Below are 20,350 nucleotides of genomic sequence, written 5' to 3'. Positions count from 1 at the left end.
TCTTATTTACAATGACGGCCTACCCTGGCCAAACCTGGAAGACGCTGGGCCAATTGTGTGTCGCCCTATGGGACTCCCAATCAGGGCCAGATGTGATGCCTCTAGCACTGCGATGCAGTGCCTTAGACCGCTGCGCCACTAGGGGGCCCCACAGTAGATTTACTCCCAGGGGTCTCTCTGTTTCTCCATGCCCTGTCTCCTGTTGTCTACAGTATATACACCCTTAGTACCCTCAGTAGAATTACTCCCAGGAGTCTCTCTGTTTCTCCATGTCCTGTCTCCTGTTGTCTACAGTATATACACTCTTAGTACCCTCAGTAGAATTACTCCCAGGAGTCTCTCTGTTTCTCCATGCCCTGTCTCCTGTTGTCTACAGTATATACACCCTTAGTACCCTCAGTAGAATTACTCCCAGGAGTCTCTCTGTTTCTCCATGCCCTGTCTCCTGTTGTCTACAGTATATACACTCTTAGTACCCTCAGTAGAATTACTCCCAGGAGTCTCTCTGTTTCTCCATGCCCTGTCTCCTGTTGTCTACAGTATATACACCCTTAGTACCCTCAGTAGAATTACTCCCAGGAGTCTCTCTGTTTCTCCATGTCCTGTCTCCTGTTGTCTACAGTATATACACTCTTAGTACCCTCAGTAGAATTACTCCCAGGAGTCTCTCTGTTTCTCCATGTCCTGTCTCCTGTTGTCTACAGTATATACACCCTTAGTACCCTCAGTAGAATTACTCCCAGGAGTCTCTCTGTTTCTCCATGCCCTGTCTCCTGTTGTCTACAGTATATACACCCTTAGTACCCTCAGTAGAATTACTCCCAGGAGTCTCTCTGTTTCTCCATGCCCTGTCTCCTGTTGTCTACAGTATATAAACCCTTAGTACCCTCAGTAGAATTACTCCCAGGAGTCTCTCTGTTTCTCCATGTCCTGTCTCCTGTTGTCTACAGTATATACACCCTTAGTACCCTCAGTAGAATTACTCCCAGGAGTCTCTCTGTTTCTCCATGTCCTGTCTCCTGTTGTCTACAGTATATACACTCTTAGTACCCTCAGTAGAATTACTCCCAGGAGTCTCTCTGTTTCTCCATGCCCTGTCTCCTGTTGTCTACAGTATATACACTCTTAGTGCCCTCAGTAGAATTACTCCCAGGAGTCTCTCTGTTTCTTCATGTCCTGTCTATCTCCATGTATGTCTCCCTATCCTCTCCCTCTGTCCTCTGATGTCCATTTAGGATGGATGTGGATTCCCATTCTAAGCAGGAATCCAAGGCGTTTTTGGGACTATATGTTGAGTATGAAGCATGCAAACAAAACATAACAGAGACATTGTAGATGTACACATGAAAACAAAGACAGACATATAGGAGATAAAGATCATGAATGTTGTCTTGAGAAACAACTTTATACATATTGTAGACACATCTTGAGACATCATACATTATAGATGGGCTATAATAGGCTACTGTATTCCCCCAGCTAACAGCAATAACAGCAGCATCCATCCCAACTAGCCGGAGACCAGAATAGAGTGGTTCAGCAGGAAGAGGTAGAGGAGAGGAGGTGGAGAGACAGTCAGCAAGTCAGTCAGTCAGAAATAGGAGCAGTCAGTAAGTCAGGCTGGAAGAAAAGGCCAAAGTTAGGTCAGTTAGTCAGTAAGTCAGGCTGGAAGAACTCCCGAGTGGTGCAGCGGTCTAAGACACTGCATTGCAGTGCTAGAGGTGTCACTACAGACCCGGGTTCGATCCCGGACTGTGTCACAGCAAGCCGTGACCGGGAGACCCATGAGGCGGCGCACAATTGGCCCAGCGTGGTCCGGGTTAGGGGAGGGTTCTGCCGGCTGGGATGTCCATGTCCGAATGGGCTCTAGCAACTCCTTGTGGTGGGCCAAGCGCATGCACACTGACTTCCGTCGCCAACTCTACAGTGTTTCCTCCGACACGTTGGTGCGGCTGGCTTCCAGGTTAAGCGAGCGGTGTGTCGAGAAGCAGTGCGGCTTGGCGGGTCGTGTTTCGGAGGACACATGGCTCTGGACCTTCGCCTCTCCCGAGTCCGTGAGAGACTTGCAGTGAAGAGACAAGACTGTAATTATCAATTGGATACCAGGAAATTGAGGGAGAAAAATGGGTAAAATTACAGAAGAGGCCACAGCAGAACCAGTCAGTCAGAGAGGAGAACAACAGCAGAACCAGTCAGTCAGAGAGGAGAACAACAGCAGAACCAGTCAGTCAGAGAGGAGAACAACAGTAGAACCAGTCAGTCAGAGAGGAGAACAACAGCAGAACCAGTCAGTCAGAGAGAACAACAGCAGAACCAGTCAGTCAGAGAGAACAACAGCAGAACCAGTCAGTCAGAGAGGAGAACAACAGTAGAACCAGTCAGTCAGAGAGGAGAACAACAGTAGAACCAGTCAGTCAGAGAGGAGAACAACAGTAGAACCAGTCAGTCAGAGAGGAGAACAACAGCAGAACCAGTCAGTCAGAGAGGAGAACAACAGTAGAACCAGTCAGTCAGAGAGGAGAACAACAGCAGAACCAGTCAGTCAGAGAGAACAACAGCAGAACCAGTCAGTCAGAGAGGAGAACAATGGCAGAACCAGTCAGTCAGAGAGGAGAACAACAGCAGAACCAGTCAGTCAGAGAGGAGAACAACAGTAGAACCAGTCAGTCAGAGAGGAGAACAACAGCAGAACCAGTCAGTCAGAGAGGAGAACAACAGTAGAACCAGTCAGTCAGAGAGGAGAACAACAGGAGAACCAGTCAGTCAGAGAGGAGAACAACAGTAGAACCAGTCAGTCAGAGAGGAGAACAACAGCAGAACCAGTCAGTCAGAGAGGAGAACAACAGTAGAACCAGTCAGTCAGAGAGGTGAACAACAGCAGAACCAGTCAGTCAGAGAGGAGAACAACAGCAGAACCAGTCAGTCAGAGAGAACAACAGCAGAACCAGTCAGTCAGAGAGGAGAACAACAGAACCAGTCAGTCAGAGAGGAGAACAACAGCAGAACCAGTCAGTCAGAGAGGAGAACAACAGTAGAACCAGTCAGTCAGAGAGGAGAACAACAGTAGAACCAGTCAGTCAGAGAGGAGAACAACAGCAGAACCAGTCAGTCAGAGAGAACAACAGCAGAACCAGTCAGTCAGAGAGGAGAACAACAGTAGAACCAGTCAGTCAGAGAGGAGAACAACAGCAGAACCAGTCAGTCAGAGAGGAGAACAACAGTAGAACCAGTCAGTCAGAGAGGAGAACAACAGCAGAACCAGTCAGTCAGAGAGGAGAACAACAGTAGAACCAGTCAGTCAGAGAGGAGAACAACAGCAGAACCAGTCAGTCAGAGAGGAGAACAACAGTAGAACCAGTCAGTCAGGTATCAAGAAGATGCCACATTTTAACTAGTCAGTCAGGCAGAAAGACAACGATAACCGTCTGTAAGTCAGGCTGGAAGAAGAGGCCACAGCAGAACCAGTCAGTCAGGCAAAGAGAACAGGTTAAATAAGCATCAGTCAGTCCTTCAAGCAGGCAGACCAGAGGAGCGGTCAGTCAGTCAAGCAGAGAATAATACCATTACAGGCCATATTATAACCAGTCAGTCAGTCAGTCAGTCAGACAGACAGACAGACAGACAGACAGAAGAGGCCATGGTTGAACCAGTCAGACAAGCAGGGAGAAAAGGCCACGGCAGAACCAGTCAGTCAGTCAGCCGAAGAGGAAGAGGCCAAGCTCCATTAGAACCTGCAGTAGAACCAGTTCTTACCCGCTCAACACCCCCAACACCAAGTTAAGCACAAAAAATGACCCTATGATGATTAGCGTGACAAAATAGAGCCAGGGCCAGCCACTCCCTACAGCGTCGTTGACCTGGGAAGAGATGGGAGAGAGGAGGCAGGGGAGAGTTAATGTCCCTTCAACAATAGTTAATGTCCCTTCAACACACACAGAGAGAGCAACAACAGTTAATGTCCCTTCAACACACACAGAGCAACAACAGTTAATGTCCCTTCAACACACACAGAGCAACAACAGTTAATGTCCCTTCAACACACACAGAGCAACAACAGTTAATGTCCCTTCAACACAGAGCAACAAGACTCCACTGGACCTGCCTGTGTGTAATGGAGTAACATTTACATTTTAGTAATTTAGCAGATGCTCTTATCCAGAGCAACTTACAGTAGTGAATGCATACATTTCATACATTTTTTTTTTTTAGATATATATTTTTTGTTCTGGCTCCCCGTGGGAATCAAACCCACAACCCTGGCGTTGCACACACCATGCTGGCATTGCAAACACCATGCTCTACCAACTGAGCCACAGGGAAGGTTGTAACCCTTGTCTGAGACCTCAAGACCTGATTGCCTACCTAGGCTAAAGCAGTGATGTAAAGTACTTCAGTAAAAATACTTTCAAGTTCTACTTAAGTAGTTTTTGGGGGTTTCTGTACTTTACTATTTATATTTTTGGCAACTTTTACTTTTACTTCACTACATTCCTAAAGAAAATAATGTACTTTTTACTCCATACATTTTCCCTGACACCTAAAAGTACTCGTTACATTTTGAATGCTCAGCAGGACAGGAAAATGGTCCAATTCACACACTTATCAAGAGAACATCCCTGGTTATCGGCTGCCTCTGATCTGGTGGACTCACTAAACACACATGCTTTGTTGTAAATGATGTCTGAGTGTTGGAATGTGCCGCTGGCTATCCGTAAATTAAAAAACAAGAAAATGGTGCCGTCTGGTTTCCTTAATATGAGTAATTTTAAATACTTTATACTTTTACTTTTGATACTTAAGTATATTTTAGCAATTACACTTGCTTTTGATAATTCAGTATATTTAAAACCAAATACTTTTAGACTTTTTACTCAAGTAGTATGTTACTGGGTGACTTTCACTGTTACTTGAGTCATTTTCTATTAAGGTATCTTTACTTTTACTCAAGTATGACAATTGCATACTTTTTCCACCACTGGGCTTAAGCTCAGTGGGCTAACACAATATTATGGCCCACAGATGAACCAAGTTAGTCCCAATGTGTTACACCTCACAGACCACCCCATAATAACCTTAGTTCCTGCTTAGTTACCAGGAAGATTTCAATTCCAACACTCCTCAGATATTTTTTTTATCAGACTTGTATTGTTTCTACACTCTTAGAAAAAAGGGTTCCAAAAGGGTTTTTCAGCTGTCCCCATACTGTAGGTCAGGAGAACCCTTTTGGGTTGTAGGTAGAACCCTTTTTGGTTTCAGTCAGAACCCTTTTGGGTTCCATGTAGAACCCAAAAGGGTATTTCAAAGGGTTCTCCTATGGGGACAGACGAATAACCCTTTTAGGTTCAAGATGGCACCTTTATTTCTAAGAGTGTACCTCTAAATGAACCTGAGTCTAAATCATTTATCAGTGCGTTTCTCGGCTGTGTGTGTGTAAGTCTTATACTTGGCAACATGACTCAGTGTTGGGTAAAACCAGAAAACGGGGACCACCTGCAGAAGTGAGCTTTATGCTGCAGAAACAAAGCCAGTGGGTTTTAAATGGGGGATAAAAGGTTTTTAAGTGAGTAGGAGCGCCCCGGGGGGGATGCCTGGGTTGAACCACACAGAGGAGAAGAGAAAAGGTTTATCTACAGTACTGACTTCTCCCACTGTAGTGATGAATGGGGGGAGGAGGAGAGAGAGAAGGAGAAAGGAGAGGGGAAAGGTTTATCTACAGTACTGACTTCTCCCACTGTAGTGATGAATGGGGGGAGGAGAGAGAGAGAAGGAGAAAGGAGAGAGAAAAGGAGAGAGAAAGGAGAGGGGAAAGAGAGGACAGAGAGGAGAGAGAGAGAAGGGGGAGAAAGGAGAGAGAGAGAAAATGTCCTGCTCTCTCTCTCTGTGATCTGTGAACACTGTGCGACTCTCCTGTGGAAACACCAGCATGCGTTGAGAGGTTGTGACATCACGTCACCCCCGGCAACCACTCAGGACATATTACCATAAAGCGGACAGACAGGTGGTTGGGTTTACCATACGGCCGGTACGACACATGTCAACGCACACGTCAACCTATCTACACACACACACACACACACACACACACACACACACACACACACACACACACACACACACACACACACACACACCGTTTCTACCTGATACTGGGCATTACATTCCCAGAATACTCCTCTCCTCCTCCTCCTTTCTTCACTTCCTCCTCCTCCTCTTCCTCTCCCTACCTAATCCCTTGCATTGACCCGCTCCTGAACCTGTCCCTTGAGGCTTCTCTAAAGATGCATATCAACCTACCTTTCCACTGTGACTAGAGCCTAAGGTAACATGTCAGACCCTCTGTCGACCAGTCACAGGTGACTGAAGCCTTGTGGAGACTTTCACTGAAATGACTGAAGCCTTGTGGAGACTTTCACTGAAATGACTGAAGCCTTGTGGAGACTTTCACTGAAATGACTGAAGCCTTGTGGAGACTTTCACTGAAATGACTGAATGGATTTTGGACGGAGTTTTTTCTATTCTGAATTCTGATTTGGTAGGGTTTGGAATGTCTATGTTAATTAAGCAAGCATATGCTGGCTTCGTTTGAACGGCAGATTAGTTTTTCCAGATTTTTTCCAGTTTTTCCTCTCCCCTCCTTTCTGAGTGTCTCCCCCCTCTCCCCTCCTTTCTGAGTGTCTCCCCCCCTCTCCCCTCCTTTCGGAGCCTCCCTCTCCCCTCCTTTCTGAGTGTCTCCCCCCTCTCCCCTCCTTTCTGAGTGTCTCCCCCCCTCTCCCCTCCTTTCTGAGTGTCTCCCCCCTCTCCCCTCCTTTCTGAGTGTCTCCCCCCCTCTCCCGTCCTTTCTGAGTGTCTCCCCCCTCTCCCCTCCTTTCTGTCTCCCCCTCTCCCCTCCTTTCTGAGTGTCTCCCCCCCTCTCCCCTCCTTTCTGTCTCCCCCCTCTCCCCTCCTTTCTGAGTGTGTCCCCCCTCTCCCCTCCTTTCTGAGTGTCTCCCCCCCTCTCCCCTCCTTTCTGAGTGTCTCCCCCCCTCTCCCCTCCGTTCTATCTCCCCCCTCTCCCCTCCTTTCTGAGTGTCTCCCCCCTCTCCCCTCCGTTCTGTCTCCCCCCTCTCCCCTCCGTTCTGAGTGTCTCCCCCCTCTCCCCTCCTTTCTGAGTGTCTCCCCCCTCTCCCCTCCGTTCTGTCTCCCCCCTCTCCCCTCCTTTCTGAGTGTCTCCCCCCTCTCCCCTCCTTTCTGAGTGTCTCCCCCCTCTCCCCTCCTTTCTGAGTGTCTCCCCCCCTCTCCCCTCCTTTCTGTCTCCCCCCTCTCCCCTCCTTTCTGAGTGTCTCCCCCCCTCTCCCCTCCGTTCTGTCTCCCCCCTCTCCCCTCCTTTCTGAGTGTCTCCCCCCACTCCCCTCCTTTCTGAGTGTCTCCCCCCTCTCCCCTCCTTTCTGAGTGTCTCCCCCCTCTCCCCTCCTTTCTGAGTGTCTCCCCCCTCTCCCCTCCTTTCTGAGTGTCTCCCCCCCTCTCCCCTCCTTTCTGAGTGTCTCCTCCCCTCTCCCCTCCTTTCTGAGTGTCTCCCCCCTCTCCCCTCCTTTCTGAGTGTCTCCCCCCTCTCCCCTCCTTTCTGAGTGTCTCCTCCCTCTCCCCTCCGTTCTGTCTCCCCCCTCTCCCCTCCTTTCTGAGTGTCTCCCCCCTCTCCCCTCCTTTCTGAGTTTCTCCTCCCTCTCCCCTCCTTTCTGAGTGTCTCCCCCCCTCTCCCCTCCTTTCTGAGTGTCTCCCCCCTCTCCCCTCCTTTCTGAGTGTCTCCCCCCTCTCCCCTCCTTTCTGAGTGTCTCCCCCCTCTCCCCTCCGTTCCGTCTCCCCCCTCTCCCCTCCTTTCTGAGTTTCTCCCCCCTCTCCCCTCCGTTCTGAGTGTCTCCCACCTCTCCCCTCCGTTCTGTCTCCCCCCTCTCCCCTCCGTTCTGTCTCCCCCCTCTCCCCTCCTTTCTGAGTGTCTCCCCCCCTCTCCCCTCCTTTCTGAGTGTCTCCCCCCTCTCCCCTCCTTTCTGAGTGTCTCCCCCCTCTCCCCTCCTTTCTGAGTGTCTCCTCCCTCTCCCCTCCTTTCTGAGTGTCTCCCCCCTCTCCCCTCCTTTCTGAGTGTCTCCCCCCTCTCCCCTCCGTTCCGTCTCCCCCCTCTCCCCTCCTTTCTGAGTTTCTCCCCCCTCTCCCCTCCTTTCTGAGTGTCTCCCCCCTCTCCCCTCCTTTCTGAGTGTCTCCCCCCTCTCCCCTCCTTTCTGAGTGTCTCCCCCCTCTCCCCTCCTTTCTGAGTGTCTCCCCCCTCTCCCCTCCGTTCCGTCTCCCCCCTCTCCCCTCCTTTCTGAGTTTCTCCCCCCTCTCCCCTCCTTTCTGAGTGTCTCCCCCCTCTCCCCTCCTTTCTGAGTTTCTCCCCCCTCTCCCCTCCTTTCTGAGTGTCTCCTCCCTCTCCCCTCCTTTCTGAGTGTCTCCCCCCCTCTCCCCTCCGTTCTGTCTCCCCCCTCTCCCCTCCTTTCTGAGTGTCTCCCCCCTCTCCCCTCCTTTCTGAGTGTCTCCCCCCTCTCCCCTCCTTTCTGAGTGTCTCCCCCCTCTCCCCTCCTTTCTGAGTGTCTCCCCCCTCTCCCCTCCTTTCTGAGTGTCTCCCCCCTCTCCCCTCCTTTCTGAGTGTCTCCCCCCTCTCCCCTCCTTTCTGTCTCCTCCCTCTCCCCTCCTTCGTATAGACTCTTTTCATCCCTCTCTTTCTCTGTCCCAGGAGTCTTGTTGTCTGGTCTGCGGTCAAAGGGAGGGCAAACACACACACACGCACATGCACACACACACGAACACACACTCAGCGCTCTTACCCGCTCAACACCCCCAGAACCAGATTTAGAACGAAAAATGATCCAAAGATGACGAGACTGACAAAATAGGCCCAGGGAAGTTCATAGCCCATAGCGTCTTGCATCTAGAGAATAGAGAGAAGGAAGAGGAGGAGGGGTTTAGAGAGAGAGGACAGGGATTGGAAGACAAGAAGGGGGAGGAGGGGTTATAGAGAGAGAGGACAGGGATTGGAAGACAAGAAGGAGGAGGAGGGGTTTAGATGGAGAGAGGACAGGGATTGGAAGACAAGAAGGGGGAGGAGGGGTTTAGAGAGAGAGGACAGGGATTGGAAGACAAGAAGGGGGAGGAGGGGTTTAGAGAGAGAGGACAGGGATTGTAAGACAAGAAGGGGAGGAGGGGTTATAGAGAGAGAGGACAGGGATTGGAAGACAAGAAGGGGGAGGAGGGGTTATAGAGAGAGAGGACAGGGGTTGGAAGACAAGAAGGGGGAGGAGGGGTTTAGAGAGAGAGGACAGGGATTGGAAGACAAGAAGGAGGAGGAGGGGTTTAGAGAGAGAGGACAGGGATTGGAAGACAAGAAGGAGGAGGAGGGGTTATAGAGAGAGAGGACAGGGTTGGAAGACAAGAAGGGGGAGGAGGGGTTATAGAGAGAGAGGACAGGGATTGGAAGACAAGAAGGGGGAGGAGGGGTTATAGAGAGAGAGGACAGGGGTTGGAAGACAAGAAGGGGGAGGAGGGGTTATAGAGAGAGAGGACAGGGGTTGGAAGACAAGAAGGGGGAGGAGGGGTTATAGAGAGAGAGGACAGGGGTTGGAAGACAAGAAGGGGGAGGAGGGGTTATAGAGAGAGAGGACAGGGATTGGAAGACAAGAAGGGGGAAGAGGGGTTATAGAGAGAGAGGACAGGGGTTGGAAGACAAGAAGGGGGAGGAGGGGTTATAGAGAGAGAGGACAGGGGTTGGAAGACAAGAAGGGGGAGGAGGGGTTATAGAGAGAGAGGACAGGGATTGGAAGACAAGAAGGGGAGGAGGGGTTATAGAGAGAGAGGACAGGGGTTGGAAGACAAGAAGGAGGAGGAGGGGTTATATAGAGAGAGGACAGGGGTTGGAAGACAAGAAGGGGAGGAGGGGTTATATAGAGAGAGGACAGGGGTTGGAAGACAAGAAGGGGAGGAGGGGTTATAGAGAGAGAGGACAGGGGTTGGAAGACAAGAATAGGGTGGTTAAAAAAGAATGAAGGAAATAAATAAAGCTAAGAAATTGCACAATTACACAGTAGCAGAAAACGGCAAGGTTGGAGAAGTGTGTGCACTTGGGTGTGTACGTGCCAGCACTCATATGTGTGTATTTCTACGTGTGAAGGGTAAAGCTACTTCAGATACAAAAACCCAAACAATGGAGCTAATTAATTCATTTCCAATGTCAAGCTCCCACTCTAGAACAAGTACCCGTGACAGGAAATAGAACCAGAACGTTGGAGACAACGAGAGATCATCAGAACTCTAGAATACTACTGAATAATATCTCAGCTGTGAACGAATGTCTCTTGATCATAAACACCCTTGAACAGAGCCCTCTCTGGTCGTTGTAGAGTTAAGTAGAGCAGGACTGAGAGTGTTGTGAGTGAGTGTCAGTGTGAGTGTGTGTGTGTGTGTGTGTGTGTGTGGATGTGTTTAACTATAATTGTGGGGACCAAATGCTATTTCAAGGGGATTTAGGGTTAAGGTTAGAATTAGTGTTAGGCTCAGAATTAGATTTAGGTTTAAGGTTAGGGTTAAGGTTAGGGTAAGAGTACAGGTTATGGTTAGATTTTTGAGTGTGTGTGTGTGTGTGTGTGTGTGTGTGTGTGTGTGTGTGTGTGTGTGTGTGTGTGTGTGTGTGTGTGTGTGTGTGTGTGTGTGTGTGTGTGTGTGTGTGTGTGGCTGCGTCATGGTGGAAGAGACATAATGTGATATGGATGGTAGAGACATAATGTGATATGGTAGTAGAGACATAATGTGATATGGTGGTAGAGACATAATGTGATATGGTAGTAGAGGCATAATGTGATATGGTAGTAGAGACATAATGTGATATGGATGGTAGTAGAGACATAATGTGATATGATGGTAGAGACATAATGTGATATGGTAGTAGAGGCATAATGTGATATGGTAGTAGAGGCATAATGTGATATGGATGGTAGTAGAGACATAATGTGATATGGATGGTGGTAGAGACACAATGTGATATGGTGGTAGAGACATAATGTGATATGGATAGTGGTAGAGACATAATGTGATATGGATGGTGGTAGAGACATAATGTGATATGGATGGTAGAGACATAATGTGATATGGTGGTAGAGACATAATGTGATATGGTAGTAGAGACATAATGTGATATAGATGGTGGTAGAGACATAATGTGATATGAATGGTAGAGACATAATGTGATATGGTGGTAGAGACATAATGTGATATAGATGGTGGTAGAGACATAATGTGATATGGATGGTAGTAGAGACATAATGTGATATGGTGGTAGAGACATAATGTGATATGGATGTGGTAGAGACATAATGTGATATGGTGGTAGAGACATAATGTGATATGGATGGTGGTAGAGACATAATGTGATATGGTGGTAGAGACATAATGTGATATGATGGTAGAGACATAATGTGATATGGATGGTAGAGACATAATGTGATATGGTGATAGAGACATAATGTGATATGGATGGTAGAGACATAATGTGATATGGATGGTAGAGACATAATGTGATATGATAGTAGAGACATAATGTGATATGGTGGTAGAGACATAATGTGATATGGATGGTGGTAGAGACATAATGTGATATGGATGGTAGAGACATAATGTGATATGGTGGTAGAGACATAATGTGATATGGTAGTAGAGACATAATGTGATATGGTGGTAGAGACATAATGTGATATGGATGGTGGTAGAGACATAATGTGATATGGATGGTGGTAGAGACATAATGTGATATGGTGGTAGAGACATAATGTGATATGGATGGTGGTAGAGACATAATGTGATATGGTGGTAGAGACATAATGTGATATGGATGGTAGTAGAGACATAATGTGATATGGATGGTGGTAGAGACATAATGTGATATGGTGGTAGAGACATAATGTGATATGGTGGTAGAGACATAATGTGATATGGATGGTAGAGACAATGTGATATGGTGGTAGAGACATAATGTGATATGGATGGTGGTAGAGACATAATGTGATATGGATGGTAGAGACAATGTGATATGGATAGTGGTAGAGACATAATGTGATATGGATGGTGGTAGAGACATAATGTGATATGGTGGTAGAGACATAATGTGATATGGATGGTAGTAGAGACATAATGTGATATGGATGGTGGTAGAGACATAATGTGATATGGTGGTAGAGACATAATGTGATATGGTGGTAGAGACATAATGTGATATGGTGGTAGAGACATAATGTGATATGGATGGTAGAGACATAATGTGATATGGTGGTAGAGACAAAATGTGATATGGATGTGGTAGAGACATAATGTGATATGGATGGTAGTAGAGACATAATGTGATATGGTGGTAGAGACATAATGTGATATGATAGTAGAGACATAATGTGATATGGTGGTAGAGACATAATGTGATATGGTGGTAGAGACATAATGTGATATGGATGGTGGTAGAGACATAATGTGATATGGTGGTAGTAGAGACATAACGTGATATGGATGGTAGAGACATAATGTGATATGGTGGTAGAGACATAATGTGATATGGATGGTGGTAGAGACATAATGTGATATGGATGGTAGAGACATAATGTGATATGGTGGTAGAGACATAATGTGATATGGTAGTAGAGACATAATGTGATATGGATGGTGGTAGAGACATAATGTGATATGGATGGTGGTAGAGACATAATGTGATATGGTGGTAGAGACATAATGTGATATGGTGGTAGAGACATAATGTGATATGGTGGTAGAGACATAATGTGATATGGATGGTGGTAGAGACATAATGTGATATGGATGGTGGTAGAGACATAATGTGATATGGATGGTGGTAGAGACATAATGTGATATGGGTGGTAGAGACATAATGTGATATGGTGGTAGAGACATAATGTGATATGGTAGTAGAGACATAATGTGATATGGATGGTGGTAGAGACATAATGTGATATGGTGGTAGAGACATAATGTGATATGGTGGTAGAGACATAATGTGATATGGTGGTAGAGACATAATGTGATATGCGAGTAGAGACATAATGTGATATGGTGGTAGAGACATAATGTGATATGGTAGTAGAGACATAATGTGATATGGTGGTAGAGACATAATGTGATATGGATGGTAGAGACATAATGTGATATGGTGGTAGAGACATAATGTGATATGGATGGTAGTAGAGACATAATGTGATATGGTGGTAGAGACATAATGTGATATGGTGGTAGAGACAATGTGATATGGTGGTAGAGACATAATGTGATATGGATGGTGGTAGAGACATAATGTGATATGGTGGTAGAGACATAATGTGATATGGTGGTAGAGACATAATGTGATATGGTGGTAGAGACATAATGTGATATGGATAGTGGTAGAGACATAATGTGATATGGATGGTGGTAGAGACATAATGTGATATGGTGGTAGAGACATAATGTGATATGGATGGTGGTAGAGACATAATGTGATATGGTGGTAGAGACATAATGTGATATGGATGGTAGAGACATAATGTGATATGGATGGTAGTAGAGACATAATGTGATATAGATGGTGGTAGAGACATAATGTGATATGGATGGTAGAGACATAATGTGATATGGTGGTAGAGACATAATGTGATATGGATGGTGGTAGAGATATAATGTGATATGGTGGTAGAGACAAAATGTGATATGGTGGTAGAGACATAATGTGATATGGTGGTAGAGACATAATGTGATATGGATGGTAGAGACATAATGTGATATGGTGGTAGAGACATAATGTGATATGGTGGTAGAGACATAATGTGATATGGTGGTAGAGACATAATGTGATATGGTGGTAGAGACATAATGTGATATGGATGGTAGAGACATAATGTGATATGGTGGTAGAGACATAATGTGATATGGATGGTAGAGACATAATGTGATATGGTGGTAGAGACATAATGTGATATGATAGTAGAGACATAATGTGATATGGTGGTAGAGACATAATGTGATATGGATGGTGGTAGAGACATAATGTGATATGGTGGTAGAGACTTAATGTGATATGGTAGTAGAGACATAATGTGATATGGTGGTAGAGACATAATGTGATATGGTGGTAGAGACATAATGTGATATGGTGGTAGAGACATAATGTGATATGGTAGTAGAGACATAATGTGATATGGTGGTAGAGACATAATGTGATATGGTAGTAGAGACATAATGTGATATGGATGGTGGTAGAGACATAATGTGATATGGTGGTAGAGACATAATGTGATATGGTGGTAGAGACATAATGTGATATGGATGGTAGAGACATAATGTGATATGGATGGTGGTAGAGACATAATGTGATATGGATGGTGGTAGAGACATAATGTGATATGGATGGTAGAGACATAATGTGATATGGTGGTAGAGACATAATGTGATATGGTGGTAGAGACATAATGTGATATGGATGGTAGAGACATAATGTGATATGGATGGTAGAGACATAATGTGATATGGATGGTAGTAGAGACATAATGTGATATGGTGGTAGAGACATAATGTGATATGGTAGTAGAGACATAATGTGATATGGTGGTAGAGACATAATGTGATATGGATAGTGGTAGAGACATAATGTGATATGGATGGTGGTAGAGACATAATGTGATATGGTGGTAGAGACATAATGTGATATGGATGGTGGTAGAGACATAATGTGATATGGTGGTAGAGACATAATGTGATATGGATGGTAGAGACATAATGTGATATGGATGGTAGTAGAGACATAATGTGATATAGATGGTGGTAGAGACATAATGTGATATGGATGGTAGAGACATAATGTGATATGGTGGTAGAGACATAATGTGATATGGATGGTGGTAGAGACATAATGTGATATGGTGGTAGAGACATAATGTGATATGGTGGTAGAGACATAATGTGATATGGTGGTATAGACATAATGTGATATGGATGGTAGAGACATAATGTGATATGGTGGTAGAGACATAATGTCATATGGTGGTAGAGACATAATGTGATATGGTGGTAGAGACATAATGTGATATGGTTGTAGAGACATAATGTGATATGGTGGTAGAGACATAATGTGATATGGATGGTAGAGACATAATGTGATATGGTGGTAGAGACATAATGTGATATGGATGGTAGAGACATAATGTGATATGGTGGTAGAGACATAATGTGATATGGATGGAGTAGAGACATAATGTGATATGGTGGTAGAGACATAATGTGATATGGATGGTGGTAGAGACATAATGTGATATGGTGGTAGAGACATAATGTGATATGGTGGTAGAGACATAATGTGATATGGTGGTAGAGACATAATGTGATATGGTAGTAGAGACATAATGTGATATGGTGGTAGAGACATAATGTGATATGGTAGTAGAGACATAATGTGATATGGATGGTGGTAGAGACATAATGTGATATGGTGGTAGAGACATAATGTGATATGGTGGTAGAGACATAATGTGATATGGATGGTAGAGACATAATGTGATATGGATGGTGGTAGAGACATAATGTGATATGGATGGTGGTAGAGACATAATGTGATATGGATGGTAGAGACATAATGTGATATGGATGATAGTAGAGACATAATGTGATATGGTGGTAGAGACATAATGTGATATGGTGGTAGAGACATAATGTGATATGGTAGTAGAGACATAATGTGATATGGTGGTAGAGACATAATGTGATATGGTGGTAGAGACATAATGTGATATGGTAGTAGAGACATAATGTGATATGGTGGTAGAGACATAATGTGATATGGATGGTAGAGACATAATGTGATATGGATAGTGGTAGAGACATAATGTGATATGGTGGTAGAGACATAATGTGATATGGTGGTAGAGACATAATGTGATATGGATGCTAGTAAGACATAATGTGATATGGATGGTAGAGACATAATGTGATATGGTGGTAGAGACATAATGTGATATGGATGGTAGTAGAGACATAATGTGATATGGATGGTAGAGACATAATGTTATATGGTGGTAGAGACAATGTGATATGGTGGTAGAGACATAATGTGATATGATGGTAGAGACGTAATGTGATATGATGGTAGAGACATAATGTGATATGGATGGTGGTAGAGACATAATGTGATATGGTGGTAGAGACATAATGTGATATGGTAGTAGAGACATAATGTGATATGGTGGTAGAGACATAATGTGATATGGTGGTAGAGACATAATGTGATATGGATAGTGGTAGAGACATAATGTGATATGGATGGTGGTAGAGACATAATGTGATATGGTGGTAGAGACATAATGTGATATGGATGGTGGTAGAGACATAATGTGATATGGTGGTAGAGACATAATGTGATATGGATGGTAGAGACATAATGTGATATGGATGGTAGTAGAGACATAATGTGATATAGATGGTGGTAGAGACATAATGTGATATGGATGGTAGAGACATAATGTGATATGGTGGTAGAGACATAATGTGATATGGATGGTGGTAGAGACATAATGTGATATGGTGGTAGAGACATAATGTGATATGGTGGTAGAGACATAATGTGATATGGTGGTATAGACATAATGTGATATGGATGGTAGAGACATAATGTGATATGGTGGTAGAGACATAATGTCATATGGTGGTAGAGACATAATGTGATATGGTGGTAGAGACATAATGTGATATGGTTGTAGAGACATAATGTGATATGGTGGTAGAGACATAATGTGATATGGATGGTAGAGCCATAATGTGATATGGTGGTAGAGACATAATGTGATATGGATGGTAGAGACATAATGTGATATGGTGGTAGAGACATAATGTGAAATGATAGTAGAGACATAATGTGATATGGTGGTAGAGACATAATGTGATATGGATGGTGGTAGAGACATAATGTGATATGGTGGTAGAGACATAATGTGATATGGTGGTAGAGACATAATGTGATATGGTGGTAGAGACATAATGTGATATGGTAGTAGAGACATAATGTGATATGGTGGTAGAGACATAATGTGATATGGGTGGTAGAGACATAATGTGATATGGATGGTGGTAGAGACATAATGTGATATGGTGGTAGAGACATAATGTGATATGGTGGTAGAGACATAATGTGATATGGATGGTAGAGACATAATGTGATATGGATGGTGGTAGAGACATAATGTGATATGGATGGTGGTAGAGACATAATGTGATATGGATGGTAGAGACATAATGTGATATGGTGGTAGAGACATAATGTGATATGGTGGTAGAGACATAATGTGATATGGTGGTAGAGACATAATGTGATATGGTGGTAGAGACATAATGTGATATGGATGGTAGTAGAGACATAATGTGATATGGTGGTAGAGACATAATGTGATATGGTAGTAGAGACATAATGTGATATGGTGGTAGAGACATAATGTGATATGGATGGTGGTAGAGACATAATGTGATATGGATGGTGGTAGAGACATAATGTGATATGGTGGTAGAGACATAATGTGATATGGATGGTGGTAGAGACATAATGTGATATGGTGGTAGAGACATAATGTGATATGGATGGTAGAGACATAATGTGATATGGATGGTAGTAGAGACATAATGTGATATAGATGGTGGTAGAGACATAATGTGATATGGATGGTAGAGACATAATGTGATATGGTGGTAGAGACATAATGTGATATGGATGGTGGTAGAGACATAATGTGATATGGTGGTAGAGACATAATGTGATATGGTGGTAGAGACATAATGTGATATGGTGGTATAGACATAATGTGATATGGATGGTAGAGACATAATGTGATATGGTGGTAGAGACATAATGTGATATGGTGGTAGAGACATAATGTGATATGGTGGTAGAGACATAATGTGATATGGTTGTAGAGACATAATGTGATATGGTGGTAGAGACATAATGTGATATGGATGGTAGAGACATAATGTGATATGGTGGTAGAGACATAATGTGATATGGATGGTAGAGACATAATGTGATATGGTGGTAGAGACATAATGTGATATGATAGTAGAGACATAATGTGATATGGTGGTAGAGACATAATGTGATATGGATGGTGGTAGAGACATAATGTGATATGGTGGTAGAGACATAATGTGATATGGTGGTAGAGACATAATGTGATATGGTGGTAGAGACATAATGTGATATGGTAGTAGAGACATAATGTGATATGGTGGTAGAGACATAATGTGATATGGTAGTAGAGACATAATGTGATATGGATGGTGGTAGAGACATAATGTGATATGGTGGTAGAGACATAATGTGATATGGTGGTAGAGACATAATGTGATATGGATGGTAGAGACATAATGTGATATGGATGGTGGTAGAGACATAATGTGATATGGATGGTGGTAGAGACATAATGTGATATGGATGGTAGAGACATAATGTGATATGGTGGTAGAGACATAATGTGATATGGTGGTAGAGACATAATGTGATATGGATGGTAGAGACATAATGTGATATGGATGGTAGAGACATAATGTGATATGGATGGTAGTAGAGACATAATGTGATATGGTGGTAGAGACATAATGTGATATGGTGGTAGAGACATAATGTGATATGGTAGTAGAGACATAATGTGATATGGTGGTAGAGACATAATGTGATATGGATGGTAGAGACATAATGTGATATGGATAGTGGTAGAGACATAATGTGATATGGATGGTGGTAGAGACATAATGTGATATGGTGGTAGAGACATAATGTGATATGGATGGTAGTAGAGACATAATGTGATATGGATGGTAGAGACATAATGTGATATGGTGGTAGAGACATAATGGGATATGGATGGTAGTAGAGACATAATGTGATATGGATGGTAGAGACATAATGTGATATGGTGGTAGAGACAATGTGATATGGTGGTAGAGACATAATGTGATATGATGGTAGAGACGTAATGTGATATGATGGTAGAGACATAATGTGATATGGATGGTGGTAGAGACATAATGTGATATGGTGGTAGAGACATAATGTGATATGGTAGTAGAGACATAATGTGATATGGATGGTAGAGACATAATGTGATATGGATGGTAGTAGAGACATAATGTGATATGGATGGTGGTAGAGACCATGTAGTATATTGCCTGGTTGAGAAGACATATTGTAGTGTATTGCCTGGTTGAGAAGACATAATGCAGTGTATTGCCTGGTTGAGAAGACATAATGTAGTGTATTGCCTGGTTGAGAAGACATAATGTAGTGTATTGCCTGGTTGAGAAGACATGATGTAGTGTATTGCCTGGTTGAGAAGACATAATGTAGTGTATTGCCTGGTTGAGAAGACATGATGTAGTGTATTGCCTGGTTGAGAAGACATATTGTAGGGTATTGCCTGGTTGAGAAGACATGATGTAGTGTATTGCCTGGTTGAGAAGACATATTGTAGGGTATTGCCTGGTTGAGAAGACATAATGTAGTGTATTGCCTGGTTGAGAAGACATGATGTAGTGCATTGCCTGGTTGAGAAGACATAATGTAGTGTATTGCCTGGTTGAGAAGACATAATGTAGTGTATTGCCTGGTTGAGAAGACATAATGTAGTATAGCCAGAATAACAGACAGGCAGGCCAGAGAGGCAGTACAGAGAGGGGGTGTAGAGCCAGGCTGGCAGCCTCCCACTTCATCCATCATGGTCTTAATTAATAACATGTCCCCACATTTACATGGCAAAAACACAAAAGGTCACTGAAACACACATTTTATAATGGTTGACAGCTAAAACCTGCCAGAGGATATTAGACAATATGTGTGTTTGTTTGTGTACGCTTGTGACAAAGCTACATAGTATTTGTGTAGTGTGAGGTAGATCCTCCTACAGTGAGAATAGGGAACAGTTTCCTCTGTGTTTCTCCTATAACCCTTACCAGACTGTTCTCTCTCTCTCTCTCTCTCTCTCTCTCTTCACACACTCGCTCACCCCTAATACTGCCTAGGCGTTAATAACGGGGGACTTCAATTTATTGTTATTATTCCTATTTTTTTAATTGAACCTTTATTAATTAGGCAAGCCAGTTAAGAACAAATTCTAAAATACAACGACGGCCTATCCCGGCCAAACCCTAACCAGGACGACGCTGGGCCAATTGTGCGCCACCCTATGAGACTCCCGATCAGACCGGTTGTGATACAGCCCGGGATCAAGACAGGGTCTGTAGTGACGCCTCTAGCACTGAGATGCAGTGCCTTGAACCGCTGCGCCAATCG

The 20,350-nt window shown here is 44.1% G+C and overlaps 1 protein-coding gene across 2 annotated transcripts in view; it reads right to left on the bottom strand.

The window, feature by feature from the left end:
• The window catches only part of cacna1c (calcium voltage-gated channel subunit alpha1 C), a 587,915-nt gene that overhangs the window by 158,083 nt on the left and 409,482 nt on the right, over positions 1-20,350 (bottom strand). Inside the window, exon 8 of one of the 2 annotated variants that reach the window (XM_082977959.1) lies at positions 8,832-8,935. In XM_082977959.1, the coding sequence (XP_082834085.1) occupies positions 8,832-8,935 (104 nt within the window). Of the gene's footprint in view, positions 1-3,753; positions 3,858-8,831; positions 8,936-20,350 lie in introns of both variants that reach the window. The other variant, XM_082977960.1, reaches the window with a different exon arrangement.

The sequence above is a fragment of the Salmo salar genome, chromosome 07 (assembly GCF_965601325.2).
Source record: "Salmo salar chromosome 07, fSalSal1, whole genome shotgun sequence".
Taxonomy (NCBI): Eukaryota; Metazoa; Chordata; class Actinopteri; order Salmoniformes; family Salmonidae; genus Salmo; species Salmo salar.
The sequence above is the reverse complement of the archived record's forward strand: the minus strand, read 5'-3'. Positions and strand labels throughout refer to the sequence as shown.